A 19,848-nucleotide genomic window follows, 5' to 3' on the forward strand; every position below is an offset into this window, starting at 1 on the left:
TGAAATGCGGACTGCGCTTGATCATCCCAAAGGAAAGGGACGTTCCGACTGGTCAACCGAGTTAGTGGCACCACTATTTCGGAAAAGGAAGCGATGAAACGTCTGTAGAAGTTAGAAAAACCCAGGAATGATTGAAGGGCTTTTACTGAAGTCGGGACAGGCCAATCCAGTACTGCCCGGACCTTGGAGGTGCACATAAGCACTCCCTTTTGAGAAATTTGAAACCCCAGGAACTCCACAGACGATGCATAGAACACACACTTCTCCAGTTTTGCAAAGAGGGAGTGCTCTCTTAGACGGAGTAGGACAGAGCGTACATGTTGTATGTGTTGAGACAAGGATTCTGAATATATCAGGATGTCGTCCAAATATATTACGATGTAACAATCCAACAAGTCCCTGAAAATATTGTTCACAAAGTGTTGGAACGTCGCTGGGGCATTGCAAAGCCCAAAGGGCATTACGCAATATTCGTAAAGCCCGAATTTCGTCTTGAATGCAGTTTTCCATTCATCCCCCTTACGTATCCTCACCAAGTTGTATGCTCCCCGTAAGTCCAACTTGGTGAAGATAGTAGAGGAGGTCATTTTATCAAGGAGCTCCGTGATAAGCGGCAGTGGATATTGGTTTTTGATCGTGACATTATTGAGGGCACGATAATCCACACAGGGGCGTAAATCCCCTTCCTTCTTAGGTACGAAGAATATCGGGGAGGCCGCTGGTGAACGGGACGGACGTATGTGTCCCAAGCGCAAAGCATTGTCCACATAGTCTCGCAGGTGTTCTTCTTCCTTCTGAGTGAGTGAGTAGATACGGCCGTGTGGAATGACTGCCCCAGGTATGAGATCAATGGGGCAGTCATAATCTCTGTGTGGGGGCAGTTTTTCTGACAAGCCTTTATCGAACACATCCGAGAACTCTCGGTATTCCAATGGAAGTACAGGGACCGGGATAGAGGATAAGGCACTGATGGAAGGAACACTAGTCGCCAGGGCCAGGCAGGGAGAAAAGGCTGCTACCTCATGAGACCCAAGGCATTTCTGTATGCAAAAAGAGGAAGAGAACCGCACGGTTTGTTCAACCCAATCAATTACAGGATTATGCGTTTGCAGCCAAGACCGACCCAGAATCATACCGAATTGGGGGGCCGTAATAAGGTCAAAGGTGATGGATTCTGAATGACCTTGTAAGGTGGACATTTGTAGTGAAGCCGTTTGCTCCGTGACTTGTCCGGATACCAAACGGGAACCGTCTACAGCATGTATGTCCTCAGGTCGTATTTTGGGAATTATGGGTAGTCCGTAATGTTCGGCCAACCTAGAATCCATATAATTCCCACTAGCCCCTGAGTCTATCATTACAGGGTTGGAAAAAGGTTTGATGCCAGGGGCCTTGAAGCACATAGTAAGATAAACATGTGAAGACGGAAAACACTCATCCGAGCCCGGGTACATTTGACTCATCCTAAAGGCCCGGTTTACGGACGAGTCCTGGCGTTTCCCGCCGGTTTGGCGGGTCTTTTAGGACACAAACGAATATAATGGCCTGACTGGCCACAATAGAAACATAAGTTATTCAGTACCCGTTTCTCTCGTTCGGCCTTGGATAATGGACCCCTGATGGCCCCAATTTGCATGGGTTCGGCTTCGCTTTGAGAAACAGGAGTAGTGCCATCTGGTCGGGAAGAGGTACGAATATCAGGATACCGACGTTCGCCCCGTCTTTGCCGAATCCGAGCATCGACTTGAAGAACCAGGTCGAGCAACTCAGGAAAACCAGGTGGAAGGGCGGGCACCACTGATAGGGCATCTTTTAGATCATCCGACAAACCTTTATAGAAAACAGCCGCTTTCTTTTGTTCTGGCCACGTGGTCTCAGCCGCCAACTGGTTGAAACGAGCCAGGTAGGTCAAGAGATCCGTCTTGCCTTGACTAATAGCCAAGAATTCCAAATCCGAAGTTTGTGCTTTGTATCGCATTTCAAAAACGCTGTTCATGGCTTGGATTAACGTATCAAAGTCATATAGAGCCGGATCATTAGCTTCCAGCAAAGGATTAGCCCATGCTGCGGCAGTGCCACCTAGATGGGAGAGAACGAAGGCCGCCTTAGTGGTAGCGTCTAGAAACGCCAAGGGACGACAAAGAAAGTGAAGGCGACATTGGTTCACGAAAGTCCGATACGCCTTGGGATCCCCCAAAAAGCGTTCGGGTGGAGCCAAAGGAAAGGGCCCAGGAAGGACAACCGGAGCTGGAGCTGGGGGGGGTACAGGAGGAGGTGTTGCTGCCACGGCATCACCGAATTCCTCATCATGGGGTAATGGCTGCACGAAGCTCTGTAATACATCCATGCGTTGATGTAAGGTCACATGGGCAGATGCCATATCGGTACGCAAGGCAGAAAAAGCCTGCATGAGAGCTGCCATTGGGTCTGATGCAGCCTCCATAACCAATAGGCGTTTTGTAAGGCTCCTAAATCTGTCACAACTCAGAGATTGTTTTCTGGTCGTCGCAGATAATACTTCCCCACTCTTCTGGGGAAGTTCCTTTCACTCAAGGAATCTGAAATCTTTATGGTGATGTGCCAAAGACTTCCCTCCCAAGAGCTCAGCCTACAGGGATCAATACACCTGGCAGGCCGGGGGCTTGAGTGAAAAGGCCGGAGCAGAATCGTCAGAGCTAGAGGGAGAAAGAACAAAACAGTTGTTCAGGAAATGCAGCCAAGTAGTGCCGGAGAACAAACAGCCAACACCGCCCACAATTACCCACTCTTACCTGCTCCGTAGGAACAATATACCAGTAACCTACTAGTATCGAAGTGCAGAAAACAAGGAGGATGTCTGGTAAAGGGAAGGTGTGCCAGTATCCTAGAAACACCACGGTGAAAGCAGCAGAGCGTCCCAAAAAGTGTTCAAAGCAATCCAGAGTCAATGCAGCAGAGCGTCCCAAAAAGGTTCAAAGCAATCCAAAGTGTAAACAGCAGAGCGTCTCAAAAAGGTTCAAAGCAATCCAAAGTGTAAACAGCAGAGCGTCCCAAAAAGGTTCAAAGCAATCCAAAGTGTAAACAGCAGTGTTCAAAGTAACAGGAGTGGACAAGGAAAGAAATTAAATGATCAGGGAAGCAGGCGTTCACCTCACGCTATTTCCCTTACGGAAATGTTCGGGTTATCAGGTCACCAAAACTTAAGGATTCAGAAATGGGAGGTCAATAATGAGCAAGCCGGGTTCATATAATCCAAGGGGAACAATCGAGGGAGGCAGGCGTCGGGAGGCAGACAAGGACAAGGCAGAGACAACAACTTGATTCGAGCGCCGGGTAGTCAAGGATTCAAACAGGAGTCCGGGAACAGAGCTCGTAACTAACAACAGTTTAGGAGCACTCGATCTCCGGATAGACGGGAGTTAAATGCCGTTCACAAACAAATGAAAACACAGCAACGTCATGCGTGTATGTCACGTTGCTATAATAGCAAGAGTTGTGGGAGTTGTAGGTTCAAAGGGTTTTACGTGCCGGATAGGGCTCAGACAATCGCCAAGGCAATTTCCAATTTAGCCGAGACGTGACAACCACATCCTGACTTATCATTTGTGAACACGTCTTTCTTTCTTGTGAACATTATCCCAAGCTCTCAGGAATGCAGTTGTAAGGATTGGCAATAGGTTTTTCTTAGTATAGGCACTTTTATTTGACAAGACGCCACTAGGACTGCCTTATTATTATTTGATGGTCGTAGCTTGCTCCCATCTTAGATTTAGGTTTAGATTAGGGGTTTTTCCAACCTACCTATACAGTTTAATAAACACCCTTGAACTGTGATCACTTGCGTCTGTCTTTGCTGTTGCCACCACAAGTTCCTTACAGTGCACAATGAAAGAACCAGACGGGCAGCTCTGGAGGTCTTCTACAGCCTTTGCCTGTTCAGACTCATCCCTGGGACTTGGTGTCCATGGACTTTGTGGTGGAATTGCCACCAGTAGATAATTATGACACTACTGGCCCTTGTAGATTACAACCCCAAAATTGTCTGGTTTATACCATTCAAACGAGTCTCGCCTGCCTGGGTCCCAGCTGATCTGATCTTCCACCATATATTCTGGTGCTTTGGGCTACCCTTGATCATCATATCGGATAGAGGGTCCCAATTCACCTCACATTTTTGGAGAGATTAACCAAGTTGGTAGGCATCGATGCCTGTCTGTCCTCGGCATACTATCCTCATACCGACAGACAGACGGAATTTGTTAACCATATCCTGGAGTCGTTTTTGAGATGCCTTAGTCTCCAATCCCAGAAATCCTGATAGGATCTATTGAATTCTGCAGAGTATGCCTTTAAAAACTCTACACATGCCACAACCCGGAGTCTCCCCTTTCTATACGGTTTACATGCAACATCCATGTTCTTTACCAATGGGTGATCTACTGGACTCTGGTTCGCCCAATGCAGACGGCTTTCTCAAGCAGATATAAGTACAGGAATCAGTACTGAAACATTTGAAAGCAGCTCAAAGGCACTATAATGAGTATGCAGACCAACACAGTAGTGACAGTCCTGTTTTCAAACCATGAGGGAAGGTCTGGTATCCACCATACACCTTAGCATTCCAAGCTGTCGCAAGCTTTTGCCCCGATTCATTGGCCCCTAAGTCCAAGGTGCGGGTCATAAATCCGGTAGCATATTGCATCAATCATCCAAAAACCTGAAAAGTTCCCCCCGTGTTTCACATATATCTTCTTAAGTCTTGTCCTGTCTCCACTCTATTACAAGCTCGACCCAATCCCGTATTGGTCCACAAAGAGAATACTAAGTGAACAGAATTGTGGACTCCTGACTCCGCACGGGGCACTTATATTACTTGGTCGACTGGAAGGGCAATGGTCCAAAGAGGACCTGGGAACCGGCAGCACATGTGCGTCTTATCGCCTGCAGGGATCGTGGGCATTCTGGAGGGGCTCTGTCATCCAGTTGGCCCTCATACCAAGGAGGCCAGGGGCTGCGCCCAGTTAACCACAGGAAATGGAGGCTTTCCTGGCACTTGCAGGACACAGGGTGCCTGGGGAACTGGAACTATAGTGCCCTGCTTCCCCAGTGCTGCATGACATCACAGCGGAGACACAGCTCTGCGTCCGCGGTGCTGGAGGTAGAAAACGAGTGAGTTTTTCGCTGATCGCCGCTTTCCAGCGATTCATCGTTAGCAAGCTGTTGGCATCATCGGACTCAGTCTTTTGGCTATTCCTTCAACCTTCCATCCCGCTACTGCTCCTTGCTCTCTCGGTATCCTCTGGCCTCCTGTCCAGCTTGTGCCCTGGACTGCTCTTGGTTTTCTCTTGGATTTGTGGACGACTGTTGATGTGACTTGGCATGATTTCTTGTAAGCACAAAAGTGATGGGTGGAAGGTTTTGAATGAATCTGAACCACTGGCATTGCTCTGGGCAACCTTCCACACCACCGTTTATTAGCCCGTCTGCGCCATTGCAAAAGGGGTCCAGCCATATGCAAATCAGTCAGGTACTGCCACCAATGGTAGCAGCCTAGCCCGAACTGCTAGGCAAAGTCCCCTCTGTACAGAAACACAAGCAACCCCAGACATGTCAGCCTTGTTGGGCCTCCTCAGTGAGGTGCAGCTTGGTTCCCTTTGGTTCTTTGCATGGATTTGAACCTGGACCAGATTAAGTGGATTGTTGCTACTCAGATTCCGTGCCCAGATTTTGGGCTTTTTGGACTTATTGTGGATCTCCCTTTGGAGTGGTTCCTACTTAGGACTGTGAATCTGGATTCTGTTTTCGGACTTGGTCCTTTGGATTTTCCTTTTGGATTGGTTGTAAATTTCTCATCTGCTACATTACACCATAGGTGCAACCATGCTGTTACCAGATCCAACAGGTAACATGTAGAAGGGGTTGTGCATTTTCAGGTAAGAGTACCTTGGTTACCTCATATTCACTCTGGTGTATTGTTCTTTGTTGCATCCAGGGGCAGAGCCTGGTAGTATTCCTCCCGATCTTTCACCCAAGTGCTTGGTGCATTGAGTCATTCCATTCCCTCATGCACTGTGTGGTTGGGAGGAAAGTCTTATCCTCCATAGGAGCTTAGTTCTGCTTGTATCCTGCATTCGGTTGTAACAGGGGGAGCAGGGAGCAGAAAATACTGGCTGCACAACCTTCATGCCAGATATTGGATAGTGAGCCGTTGTTAGGGAGAATTCTCTCTTTAGGCTGAATTTCCTAACCAAGTGAATCCCCCAGCAGCTTTGCTGGATTTCTGGAGGTTGTTTTTTTCTCCTGCCAAGAGTGAGACTCTTTTTTCTCCCACTCTTGGGCATGATTTATGGTGTTCCTTTGACTGTTAATGTGTTTTATGGGCTATGGGGTCCTTTACCCCATAGGGTCTCATGTGTTTTTACTATGTGTGTTACACAGCACCCTCCGTGCAGTGACACAGGGGTGTCATAGTGACACCCCACCATAGACTCCATACCCTGGGGCTGACTACTGTCTCCCAGGGCATGTAAAGTCACCATTGGCTTTACTAGTCCCAAATTATTAACAGAAACCAGCACAAACCATCATATTGTGGACGTACTGGTCGGGGCAATTCGATGGGATGGGATTTTCCCATTGTTCGAGGCTACCAACTTTAATTATTTAATTCTCATAGCCTCGAACATACCGCCAGTTTATTTATTTAATATTAATTCGCTGGTTGGTATTTTTTGCCAGGACTCCATTCGAAAATGGCGTTTGTGTTCTCTTCTGTGACTCCAACCCAAGTCGAGCCCTTTGTTCCACTTTTTTGCGGGCTTCTCCACAGAAGCCTCCAAAAGTGGTGCCACTCTGTCTGGGTACAACGGGAGGTGTGGGGACGGACTTAGGCACCCTGGACTGAGTTACCTTGGTAACTCAAGTCGCACTCTTGTGTGATTGGCCCAAGTGGTGAGCCGGCCGGCTCACCACTTAGCATGTTTGATTGACAGCTAGGCTGAGTGAATGGGGGTGTGCTGCATAAAAGCAGGGCTTTGGGGACTGAAACTTCAGAAGTCGCCACAGGACCTGAGAATCCGACAAGGGAGAAGCTGAGCCGACCTACCACGACGACACCACTGGTGGAGCCCTGCGGAACCGACTCACCACTTCCCGACGACAGAGAAGATCTCCCGGCTGCAGAGGCTTCTTCCCCTGACTGGTGGGCACAACCAGTTTACCTTCTTCTCTTCACACCCCAGACCAGCTTGTGGTCGAATTGCCCGTGCCAAGCACCCCGGCAACCGGATAGCCACTTACCACTGGACCGCGAATCAAAGGACCGCTCCTTTTACCTGAGAAACTCTGCGGCTGGTTTCTTCCCTGGCAATGCAACGGACTCCTGTCTTCCTCCCCGACGAGATCCTCTCTTCCCCCGGGCGAAGCACCGCCTTGCATCCGCTGCCAGGAACACCTGCCCCCGCTGGAGTATTCTCACCACTTTAAGGTACCGTGTCCGCCAGGCCTCCCTTTCTAAAGATTGCTACAAGGTAATAATAACCCCTTAACCTTCTGGACTGGGCTGGCTGCCTTGACCTTCTAACTGGTCCCTTTCTTTGGTCCAACTCTTTTTGAACCTCTTCAAGACTTTTGTGCACTGCGACCGTGTGACCTTGGACACATTTCGTTTGATCCTCTTAAAGTGGATCCAGCCTATTGAACTCTAACTTCACGGTTTTACTTTGCCTTCCTCTCTTGTTGTGTTCTTGTAAAAGTGTTGGGACCTGTTTCAATTTATTCTCTGCTTTTCTCTCCATTTTAAAACGAATTATTAGAGTGCCAGCTGAGTTAAGCGCTCACCGCTGTCTGAAAATAAGTGGGGCCTTACTTAAGACTTGTCTAATATTCTTCTAAGGGAGTGTATATCTTTTAGTGACCGTGTTTTTGAATTGCTTACTATTAGTGCCTGTGTGTTTTTCTAGATGTGGTTTTAAATAAATAATTATATCTCTTTTACACCAAGCTCTGGTCAGTGTTTGCTTGTTCTACTATGTTCTTTTGACCTATTTTGAATACTCTGTATACTGCCTAACTCTTCTAGAGGGATGTCCGACTGCTCAGCCACAGCTACCAAGTGAATCTGTGTGGTACAGACTGCTACCAAGTGGGTTTACTGCCAAACACCTGTAGTGCTAAATCTTTTGCAGTGGTCCCAGAGGGAACTGCACAGATTTCTGCCTAACAGCCGTGAGCAGGCTCATCATTATATTGGACCGAGGGTGACGAGATGCATCCCGGACCGCTGGGCCACTTGTTGCTCCAATCGGATCCACATGGGTGGCCTTAAACAAAGGAGATTTTGCGGATCCTGCACAGACTTAGGTCTACAGAGAGCTCCAGGAGTGCGGAAGACCATGAGGGGAGATGAAGAGTCCTCAGATGGTGCTCCCCATCTGCCACGCTGGTCTGGCAGTTGAAGAACTCTAGTGGCATGTTAAGGAGGTCCTTATGCAAATTGGGCATCGTTCCACTACAAAAGGGGCAAGTGCAGCTTGAACTGATAGGTGTTGTGGAGGTCTACTGCCATGGTGAGAGACTGCAAAGAAGGACATGGAAGGGGTTATTTGCTCTGTGTTCTAAGCCAGTGGGCAACTCTTAGTGGGGGTAAGGGTGGATCCCCAAAAGTCAGGTGATTTTGCTACATTATGAGAGACATCACCACTGTAAACGATACAATGGATTAAGTGGAGAAAGCAGTCCAATTGGAGGGATATAGAGGAGTGTATCGGGGCAAATGAGCAGGGACTGTCGGCAGCAACAAGTACCTGGTTGACAACATAGGCGCAGGTGGTGGTCAAAAACATAGCATAGTTCATAGTGGATGTATTGCTTTTGAAACCCACCTTGCCTACTCTACCCACCACTATCTTCCCCACCCTCCTTATCAGCCCCCACCACACCACCCATGTACTCTTTCTCTTTTTTGCCAGAGTTTATTGTTTTCTCTTCCGGAGGAGAAAGTGGATTCCTATTTCGGAGATCATTCTGTGCTGTGATGTCCACCTCATTCTTTTGTGATCTTGTGTTTGATTTGATGGCGAGATTTTCCCAGGTCATATTTATGCTATTTTGGTGGCTCATTCAATAATAAGAGGTTAAAAAAAGAAAAGAGGGATCTAAGTGGAATAGGCTTAGGCCCCGGTAATGCTTGACATGCAACTGGGCAGCAAATAACCTTACCTAAAGATAGGAGGGCTGTGTGGATCTCCTCCATCGCAGTGCGGTACAGCTCCTTCTGCCATTCTGTCAAGCACTGCCACTCCTCGTCTGAGAAATATACAGCCACGTCTTGGAAGGTGACTAGAGCCTGAAACAAGAGAGATTGCATCCTTGTCTCTGATCTTAAAGGTTCACAATATATATAAATCACTTCCTATATGACTGAAAATATTACAATCCAACCATACAAATGACTGCTTAGGTAAGCCTATTTGACAGAAGTGTACAAGTCGCTTCATACATGGTTCACTATACGAGGACCAGAGTCCATAACGGCTCCCCCACAGAACACTATAACTTCTCAGCCTACGCAAAAACAGGCCAGATATATGATCTATTGTGTGTCCAAGAACCCTTTATTGACAAAGCCTCATGGAGCACATCACTTTTTCCGAAAGCCATAAAACTACCAGAATGAGAAAGCCACCTAGGTGGCTGTTTGAAAGCACACCAATACCCGGATTCCTTTTCTATGGATTCACACTGCAGCACATCCCAACCAGGCTGCACCACAGGAGCACTCCCCTCTCCAGATGATAACCTGCTTACCCTAAACTGCCTGAGGCATAAAGGGATGTAATGGGGCCTGCCCAGTGGCTGTATGGTTGCAGGTGGCATCCTCTCATCTGGTGGATCACGGAGAAAGTGAGGATGGAAATGACAGCAGTCCCTGGTGCTGCAGAAAGATGAAAGGTGGACATCTTGATGTTTGCAGCCAGTATTCGGGCTTCTCACCAGGATAGCAAAAACACTGGGCAGGTGGAGTACCTGCAATTAATCCTTGTTCGGCATAAGTAGGCTTTTTGGATTTCAGTAAAATTAGATTTATTCTGATTATAGCCTCACGGAAATATTTTAAACTTCTAGGGGTTTATCAGAGGATGTCTACTATATGGAAGTGCTGACCTTGCTACGCATAGTATCCTGTATGAAATTGAAAATGAAAGGCAAAGTTAGCACAGCCATATAGAGGACACTTTCAGACATATTGGTACCTAAACATGATCTAAAGTAAAAAAGGCCATGTGATGTGTTGATCGTTTTTTTTATTTTATGGACCATGCAATTTAAAAAGCAGCAATTCAAAGTTTGTTGATCGATTCCCGAAGCTACAGTACTGACAAACTTCAGTTAGACACATGTCAGAGAAGATAAAACTTGATCATATAGCACCTTGTTTTCCAATGATCATCCTTCAAACACTATCTGTCCAAGTTCCATTGAGGGAAATAGACCAAGGAAAGGCCACCTCTATTCCCAAAATACAAAGTTTCAGCAACGTTTAACTGTACAGTTAAGTTAAAGAATAGCAGATTTATGTCTGTGATTTGAAATCCTTAACTCCATCGAATAAATACATCCAGCTCTTTTTTAGGATTCTAAAATCCAGTCAGTTAGTATATAAATAAATACGCAAACTTTATTTGTTTACCAAGAGCTTCATTGTCATTTTGTGGTAAGAAGCTTAATTCCCCAAAGGGTTTCTTTTAACTGTTTGCTCATTTCTTTGTCCTGCAATCAGCTTTGGAAATCTATATACGGATGACCCTACCTCTGCCCTCATGCCCCTTCCCCTTGCTCTCTTGTCCTCCCCGATTCATTTTAACTTTGGGTAGTGTATGATTTAGAGATCACTGCAAAAGGAATTGGACCTCTTATCTTGCCCCATGTCAGGCAACTGGAGCCTTTCAGGTCCTCATTCGATTCTTTGTAATTGTGTATGTGTAGCTTTGTTTCCTTACAAATTCAGGACTGAAAGTCCAATAATGCAAATCGATAACAAGGGCTAGATGAGCATAATCTGATTTTCTGCTTCAAAAGAATGATGCATAATGTTAATACAGCATTAAAAGTTACATGTTAGTAGTCCACACTGGAAAAACACAGTCATCCAACATCTTTAAGAGGGAAACAGCGGGTAAGCACTCAAAACATAGATTTTGGAAAGCACAGGATAAGCACCACCAGAATTGGAAAAACAAACACTGAAAACATGAAACCCCATGCATAAGAAATGAAAGACCTGCTATGAAGCTGGCAGGCCCGGTTACTATTCCAGAGAAGGGCCTACATTAAGGGAGATGATTCCTTTGCAAAGTTTCATGCGCATAGCCCATGTGGCTTGTATGGGTGCAGAAGTAAGGCTCGGACACAAGGCTGGCATATTTTTGGTTATACTCTTTTATTAAAATAAAAGGGTTGGAAAAACGACCTCTCTATCCCTTAAGCTAAGAGGGGTTTCCCAGCCTCAAAGGAACTAACGAAATGGTCGGGAGGTCAGAAACTGAAGTCTGCAACTCTCGTGTCCCAAACCATCTGCTCTCCCCAACACTAGCAACCTAAGATAACTGTGCAAAGATGGTCTTCTCTGAAAGTAAAAAGCGTCTGTGGGGTTTCCAAATACGCAACTTCAAGGGCTAGGGTTGTGCTGCTTTCCCTTATACTTATTCTTCCCTTAAGTTCCTAGATATCTCACAAGGACCTGTTTAGCTTCACAGTTCCTTTATCCTACCAACTTGATATGCTCCGCTACCAAGTGTAGGACTCTTTCCTTATCAGTCCTAGGGTTCTTGATCCTCTTATCCTTATCTTAAGTAAGTGCGTGTCCCAGACTTGCAATACTTTTCACGGCTTAGGTTACTTCCCTGCCAAGCATGTGGTTTCTCTTGTAATGTCTCTTTCCATCTTTCGCGGTCCCAAACCCTCTTGGCTTTAAACTTTGGCTTCACATTTAATTATTATTGTTCTTTTATAACGTGCTTAATACCAGCGAGTGGTTTCTAAGCACAGGATCAGGATTCAAACCTGTGTTGCGCTGCATTGTCTTGCTTCCAAGACAAATGCGTTGCCCCCAAGCTATCCTTCCTCACTAATATCCTTCCTCAACATATGGGTGCGAGTCACAATTCTCTCTTATTTGCTTCAGGGTCCCAGACCCTCTCTTTCACATGCGTCCCAGACCCTCTCTTTCTCTTGGGTGCGGGACCCAGATTCGCACCTTTGCGTTGTGTACTTTTGGTTCACTATCCTACACAACTGTCTCTCCTTTGCTGCAGGGTCCAAGACCCTCTCTCGTCAGCATCTAAGCTCACTGCAAAGCTTCCTCGGACCTTTCACAGCTACCGGGCATCCCAGGTACCGGTTTGCATCAATCTTGTGGTACTGAGGGCGCTGGGCAGCTGTGCTCTTCCTGGAGGTTCCGGTGGTGTTCGGGCATCCAGCAGCATCCCTGCAGACTGAGACTTCTCTCCAGTTGCACGTTCTGTACCCTCCACGCTTCGCCATGCATCCGGGTAAGCCTCTTAATTTTAACTGGGTGCTCCCTCCACTCCTTTAGCAGATTTATATGATAAATCTATGTTTTGGCTTGTCTAGCTGGTCGTAATATCTTATAATTATAGGGTCCTGTTTGACCTAAAACTTCATAGGGACCTTGCCAACGGGAAAGCATTTTATGGTCCGAGGTGGGAAGGAGCAACAAATACTTTTTGACCAATAGAAAAGGAACAGGCAATGGTGTTCCGGTCATATCTAGCTTTCTGACGTCTTGGCATCTACTCAAAAGGAAATGAACTATAGATCCAACTACGGCCATATGTTCTTTTAGACGTGGTGCGGTCTCAGATAAGGGTAAGGAACAAGTTACTTACCTGTAACTGTTGTTCTCCAGCATGGGTGTGGCATGGATTCACATGCTCATGAATATTCCCCGTCGTCAGGCTGGGAACCCTCGGTAAAGAAAAAACCAGTATCAGTTTCGTTTCTGATCTGTCTTTCGTAGTAGTAACCAATCACTGGTCTCTGCGTCATACTGACCACAGCCAATGACTGCCCTCTACCTAAGCCCCGCCTCTGGCAGCCATCTTCAGATTTGGAAGCACGTGAAGTGGCAGTATGACCAAGCGAAGAGCCGCAGAGGGGTAGGCGGGAGGGTTCGCATGTGAATCCATGCCAGACCCATGCTGGAGAACAACAGTTACAGGTAAGTAACTTGTTCCTTCTCCAGCATGGGGTCTGGCATGGATTCACATGCTCATGAATAAAGAATACATAGCAGTACACACATGCACAACCACGGGAGGTGGCAAAGGCTCAACATTAAGCATTACATCAAACTCAACATTAAGCAATCTTACCTCCTCACCAGGCTCACCTCAGGCGAACAGGTTGCGCAGCACTGCTTGGCCGACCCTGGACTCCTCCCTGGAATCCCGATCGACGCAGTAGAATTTCGTGAAGGTGTGCGTCTACCTCCACGTAGCAGCCCTGCATATGTCCAGCAGGGGCACACCAGATAGGAACGCCGTGGTAGCTGCGATCGCTCTGGTGGAATGGCTCTCGGACGGCCAGGCAGCGGCCGGTTTGCCAACCGATGACAGTACATGATACAGCCGGAGAGCCATCTGGAAATGGAAGCCTTCGAGAGCCTTCCCCTGATTGACAGGTCCAAAGTTCACAAAGAGTTGTGACGTCTTCCGAAAACACTTCGTGCCGTCCACGTAGAACTTCAGCGTTCTAGTCACATCAAGCGAGTGCAAAGTCCTCTCAGCCGGCGACGAAGGCGACGGGAAAAACACAGGCAACACCAAGGGTTCGTTGAGGTGGAAGTCCGACGGCACCTTGGGCATGAAGGAGGGGTGCGTCCTGAGCACCACCCTCGTGTCGTGAAAAGTCAAGTATGGTGGCTTGCAAGATAGGGCCTGGATCTCTCCCACTCGTCGTGCGGAGGTGATGGCCACAAGAAACGCTGTTTTCCACGACAGGAATTTCAACGGGGCCCAGTGCAGAGGCTCGAACGGAGGTCCCATGAGCTTGGTCAGCACCACGTTGAGCTCCCACGCCGGGGCCGGAGCCTTCACCGGCGGGTCCCTTCATGAACTCTTTCACCAGACGATGAGACCACAAGGACGTCCGCCCCGTGGTTCTGGTGTATTGGGAGATCGCAGCAAGATGAATCTTGATGGACGCGTGTGCCAGTCCAGCCTTGGCCAGCGTCAATTGGTACGGCAGTACTTGGGGAGCCGTAATCCTTAGAGGGTTAATCTTCTGTGCGTGGCACCAGACAGAGAACCTCTTCCATTTGTGTCCGTAGCATTTAAGAGTCGAGGACGCCCTGGCCTTTGCAAGAACCTCTCTGCAGTCGGCCGGTATGTCGTATCCTCCAAACTCTAGCGGTGCAGGAGCCAGGCCTGCAAGTTCAGCGACTTCGGGTCGTGGTGGAGGATGGCGCCTCCTTCCCTGGAGAGCAGGTCCGCGTCCATTGGCAGCTTGATTGACGGGGACGCTGACAAGTCCAGAAGGTCCGGGAACCATATCTGCCTCGGCCACGCAGGTGCGACGAGGATCATCCTGCACCATGACCTCTTGAGCTGGTTGATGAGCCGGATCAGCAGTGGCAGTGGAGGGAACGCGTATAGGAACAGGCCTTCCCAGGGGAACGAGAAAGCATCGCCCATGCTCCTCGGCTGGGGGAACCTGCTGGCGAACCTCCGGCACTTGGAGTTCGTCGCTGTCGCGAACAGGTCGATCTGGGGTGTGCCCCACCGTCGGAAGAGGCGATCCACTAGATCCTGCCGTAGTTCCCACTCGTGGCACGAGCGCAGCTCCCTGCTGAGTGAGTCGGCGATGGTGTTTTTTATCCCTGCCAGATGAAACGGCACCAGAAACATCCTTTGGGCGACGGCCCAATGCCACAGGTCCTGCGCCTCCTTGGACAGTGCTGGGGACCTGGTTCCGCCCTGTTTCCTGATGTAAAACATGGTGGTGGTGTTGTCGGTGAAGATCCTCACCACCTTGCCCTTGAGGGACGGAAGGAAGGATCTGAGGGCCCAAAACACTGCACGGAGCTCCAGGACGTTGATATAGAGGGACTTCTCCGTCGGGAGCCAAAGGCCTCTCGCGTGCAGATTTCCGGTGTGCGCTCCCCACCCTTCCAGGGAGGCATCCGTGGTCACTGTCTCCTGGTGGCCTGGGGTCTGGAAGTCCATGCCCGCCGTCAGATGCGCGCGGGTGCCCCACCACCGGATCGCTCGTCGGAAACTCTCGTCGAGTGTGATCCTCTCCTCGAAGTCGCCCGTCGTTTGGATCCAGCGCGCGTCCAGTAACTCCTGCAACGGGCGCATCCGGAGCCTGCACATGGGAATGAGGTAGATGCAAGAAGACATCATTCCGAGGAGGGACTTGATGGACCTCACCTTGGCCGCGTCGGCAACCAACATCCGCTGTACCTTGCCCAGGATGGCCCTGGTCCTTTCCTCCGACGGGGAGGCCAGAAGGGACACTGTGTCGAGCTTCGCTCCCAGAAACAGTGCGTCTTGCGCGGGCACCAGGTGGGACTTGGCGTAGTTCACGGAGGATCCCAGGTCCGTGAGAAGTTGGACGGTCCTTGCTGTGTGCTTCATGGCGAGCTCCCTCGTCTTGGCTCGGATGAGCCAGTCGTCCAGGTAGGGGTAGACGTGGATCCCCTCTCGGCGCAGCTGCACCGCCACTGGTGCAAGGGACTTGGTGAATACCCTGGGAGCCGACCGTAGACCGAAGGGAAGGGCTCTGAACTGATAGTGACGCCCTTGGACCACGAACCTGAGAAATTTTCGGTGCCCCTTTAGGATGGGAAGTAGGCATCCTCCAAATCCAACGACGACAGGAAGTCGCCCTCCTCCAGCTGCCCCAGGACGTGCTGGAGGGTGACCATCCGGAACTTCTGTGCCTTGATGAACTTGTTCAGCCGTCGTAGGTCTAGGATGGGGCGCCATCCTCCCGTCTTCTTCTTCACGAGGAAGTATCTTGAGAAAACTCCGGTGCCCCGAGGCCTCTTTGGGACGAGTTCGATGGCGCCCTTCCTGAGCATCGCCTTTACCTCCCGGAGAAGCTGAGGGACGTGAAGCTCTTTCCTGGCCACAGGGGGGACGCGCGGGCACCTTCTTTGAAATTCGAGCGCGTGGCCCTGGGCTAGGGCGTCCAGCACCCAACGGTCGGTGGAGATGGACTCCCACACGCTGACGAAGCTCGCCAGCCGGCCTCCCACCGGGGTGGGAGGCCGCACCCCCCCCCCCGCTTTCTTCCTGGCCGCCGCGGAGACGACGGAGTCCGGGGTAGGCTGTGTCCGGAGGCACAAGGGGGCCGCGTCCGGGACCCGGTACTTCTTCTCGTACCGGTCTCTTCTAGCTGGCGTCGTGGATGGGTTCTTGAGGAGGGCTAGGCCCTCATCCCAAATATCGTCCAGTAGAGGTACCGCGAGGACCGTCTTCCTCTTGGCCTCGCGCCGCTGATAAAGGAAACCTTCCTTCTTCTTCTCCTCCGGGCAGAGCTGGAAGAGCTCGGATGCCCTGGCGATCATGGGGTGAAAAGATCCAATCTCGTCGGGCGGGGAAGCCCGGGTGGGAGGAGACGACGGCAGATCCTCGTCGTACACCTCGTCGTCCGTAGGCAGTAAAGACAAAAGGAGTGTTCGTCTTCCTTAAAGACATTCTGTAGCTGGCATCCAGGGCAGACCCTGAACAGCTTTCCGGGCGTCGAGCTTCCCTTCTCCTGGGCCATGATCGAGATGGGCCTGAGAAACTTCTGGAATCCTCCAAAAGCGTAGCTCGATGAATCTTCACCCTTGAGGGGCGTAGACGAATCCGACACGGGTCCCCGTTGATCGGATGGAGAGTCGGTGGAGCTTGAGGCTCTTCTGACCGAAAAAAACGAAGTTTTTTGAGAAAAAACGTGAAAAAATAGCACTAACGCTCGAGAGCAATAGCACGAGGAGCCCAACACATGAACGTGCGGTAAAAATCTGAAGATTGCTGCCAGAGGCGGGGCTTAGGTAGAGGGCAGTCATTGGCTGTGGTCAGTATGACGCAGGGACCAGTGATTGGTTACTACTACGAAAGACAGATCAGAAACGAAACTGATACTGGTTTTTTCTTTACCGAGGATTCCCAGCCTGACGACGGGGAATATTCATGAGCATGTGAATCCATGCCAGACCCCATGCTGGAGAACATGGCCTCTTTCCATTCTTCTCATGTTTCTCTTTTGTGGGTCAAGCTGTGAGGTGGACGTGGGCAATTTCTAGAACCATTCTTCTACGGCTGCGTGGTACCACAGTTTTGGAGCGAGGGGTTTCCTCTGGTCCGACATCACCCCTGTAGATTAACAAATGCTCAAGGAAAAAAAAAATTAACCTACTTTGGTTCTTCCATGTAGAAGTTCAAATGGGGAGTACTGGTTTTCTGACAGAGGAAGCAAGTGACAATACAATGTGGGACCTCTGCAAACACCCCTGGCCAATAGAAACAGTTTAATATTCGGGCCTGTGTCTTGGTGGTCCCTAAATGTCAAGCTGTGAGGTGGACGTGGGCGATTTCTAGAACCATTCTTCTACGGCTGCGTGGTACCACAGTTTTGGAGCGAGGGGTTTCCTCTGGTCCGACATCACCCCTGTAGATTAACAAATGCTCAAGGAAAAAAAAAAATTAGCCTACTTTGGTTCTTCCTTCTTCCTCAGGGATAACCTTGAGGAGGCCCCCCGGTAATCCTGGATCATTCCACTGCGCAAAGGCTAGATCGGAAATGATTTTGGTGTCATCATCAGCGGGGCAACCCCTTTTCACCTCAGGATCAACTACTGGTTTGAAGTCTGCCTCCCCGAAACCTTTGGTTCCTCTCTCAGTATCACCTTGTTCCATTGCCTCTACTAAGAGAAAGACAGACGTGTCCCATATACATGCGCTGTCATATACACAATATAACCGTTCAGGTCAGATCTCAGAGTTCATGATATTTTATTCTAGAGTCGATACTGTAATTGCTGACACATGTTTCGACCAGAAAGGTCCTTTTCAAGGTGTAGTATCAAGTTTAAGAACTATGTGTTTAGCTCGCTTATTTGGGGTGTGGTCCGAGATTGCCTAAATTGGCTTCATATTCCCTAAGGCTTGTGTCTTCTAGAAACCACTTAGCATGAGACCCGGCCTCCGTCCGGCCCACAGAGGCACGTTTGCCGCAAACTCTGAATACAGAAAAATGCCTCCATATACCTCCTGAATACACCATCCACGCACCCTGCTAGTTGTCAGGACAAATAACGTATCTCTCAGGTGGACTGTGGTTCTTTTTTGAGCGTGTACATTTATGTTTAATGCCCTCTGCCACGTGAGATCTCTCTACCCCGGTGTCTTGGTCTAGCGGACGCCTGGTCTTGAAATCTCTAGTGCTGTTTCTATCCCCCCTTATTGTTTGTCTAAAGATTGCGAAGGTCCATGTTGACCTCTTTCACACGCGGTCTTGTCTGGAAATAAACGGGTCTGGCAGTGTGATAAGTCTGATCTACTGTTGTTCCTGTTCCACCTCCTGTTGAGTCTGTGGCTGTAAACACGTTTCCCATCTGCTGTGTTACCTTCACGCTATGTCCACTACTGTTGCTATCCGACCGGGACCTAGCCGAGTTATCCTTAGTCTCACCTTCACTCTGTCCCGATTATTCGCTCCCACTGTCTCCGCTTCTGGGCCCGCTGAGGTGACGCCTCTGTTATGCGAGTCCTGTCTGCCCCTCCCGAGGCAGACTTAGTCACGGATCTCTCATAACCACTACTCCATTCGATTCTGGCGTCGGAAGCTGCACACAATCCGCTTTGTTTGTTTTGCATCTAGAGGGGAATCCGTTATCCATCTCCACGTAGCTTTATTTGATTGCTATTATTGTGGCCTGTTGGGGAGAGACGCTCACACACGTCCTCCTCCACCGGCCGCTATCTTGGAATCTCTTGGAACTTATTTTTAGATGGTGATATAGTCTTCCAAATTGATGTTACCAAGAAACGTTGTGGCCGCGCATATGGGGGACTGGCGACCTTTGTCAAAGTTTCTCTTAATGCAAGCCCAATCCACGGGCCTCCTTCTTCCCCAATCATCTAAGTAATATAGTTAAAAATAACTCCTGGGAAAGCCGCGGACACCCAACCGCCCGACGTACTTCGGGGGTCGGACGACCGCCCCCCCAGGCGTCCCCGTGCGCACTCTCTGCGCAGCTGCCTCCGCATCCCCGGACACCGGCGCCGCGACAGGCAGAACCAATCTGCAGAGGTGAGTGCCATCCCCCCTGAAGTGCTCCAAGGCACCTCGCCTCGACTGGGGCCCATTTCTCCTCCCCGGAACGTGCCCCGCCCCGGTCCCCGACTTGAACAGCCGAGCGGGGGGTGCCAAAGTGACCCTCGCCCCCCGCTCTCACTGAGGACCTGGCATCGCGAGGACTCACGGATGGGCCGCCCATGCGCCTGATCGCCCCGGCACCCCCTTCCTGACACCCCCAGGGGACCCCATCGACCAGAGTGCTAGGGCCCAGCAGGAGGCGGCCCTAATCTCTGAACGGAGCCGCTGGCCCAGCGCATTCCATACACCGGCTGCAATGTTGGTTCCCGCTCTTCACAGCACCAACCCCATTGGGCCATAAAGTCACCAAAGTGCCGCTTACGCCCCAGCCTCCACTACTTCTAGCCGGACCTACCCACGCAATCCCTTCGGACTCCACCACCCGAGGCCTCTCCTCACACGGCAACAAACTCAACTGTGCATTGAGGCTTAGCAGAGGGTTGGGCCCCCATCGTGTGCCCTCCTCTGGCAAGGCCC

The 19,848-nt window shown here is 49.8% G+C and overlaps 1 protein-coding gene across 2 annotated transcripts in view; it reads right to left on the reverse strand.

The window, feature by feature from the left end:
- LOC138452978 (zinc finger protein 300-like) overlaps window positions 1–19,848 on the reverse strand; it is a 154,167-nt gene that overhangs the window by 90,824 nt on the left and 43,495 nt on the right. For both annotated transcript variants that reach the window (XM_069605351.1, XM_069605352.1), the window contains exon 3: window positions 9,199–9,325. In XM_069605351.1, coding sequence (XP_069461452.1) covers window positions 9,199–9,325 — 127 coding nt within the window. The remainder of the gene's footprint in view (window positions 1–9,198; window positions 9,326–19,848) is intronic.

The sequence above is a fragment of the Ambystoma mexicanum genome, chromosome 4p, assembly GCF_040938575.1.
Source record: "Ambystoma mexicanum isolate Mex_15411 chromosome 4p, UKY_AmexF1_1, whole genome shotgun sequence".
NCBI lineage: Eukaryota > Metazoa > Chordata > Amphibia > Caudata > Ambystomatidae > Ambystoma > Ambystoma mexicanum.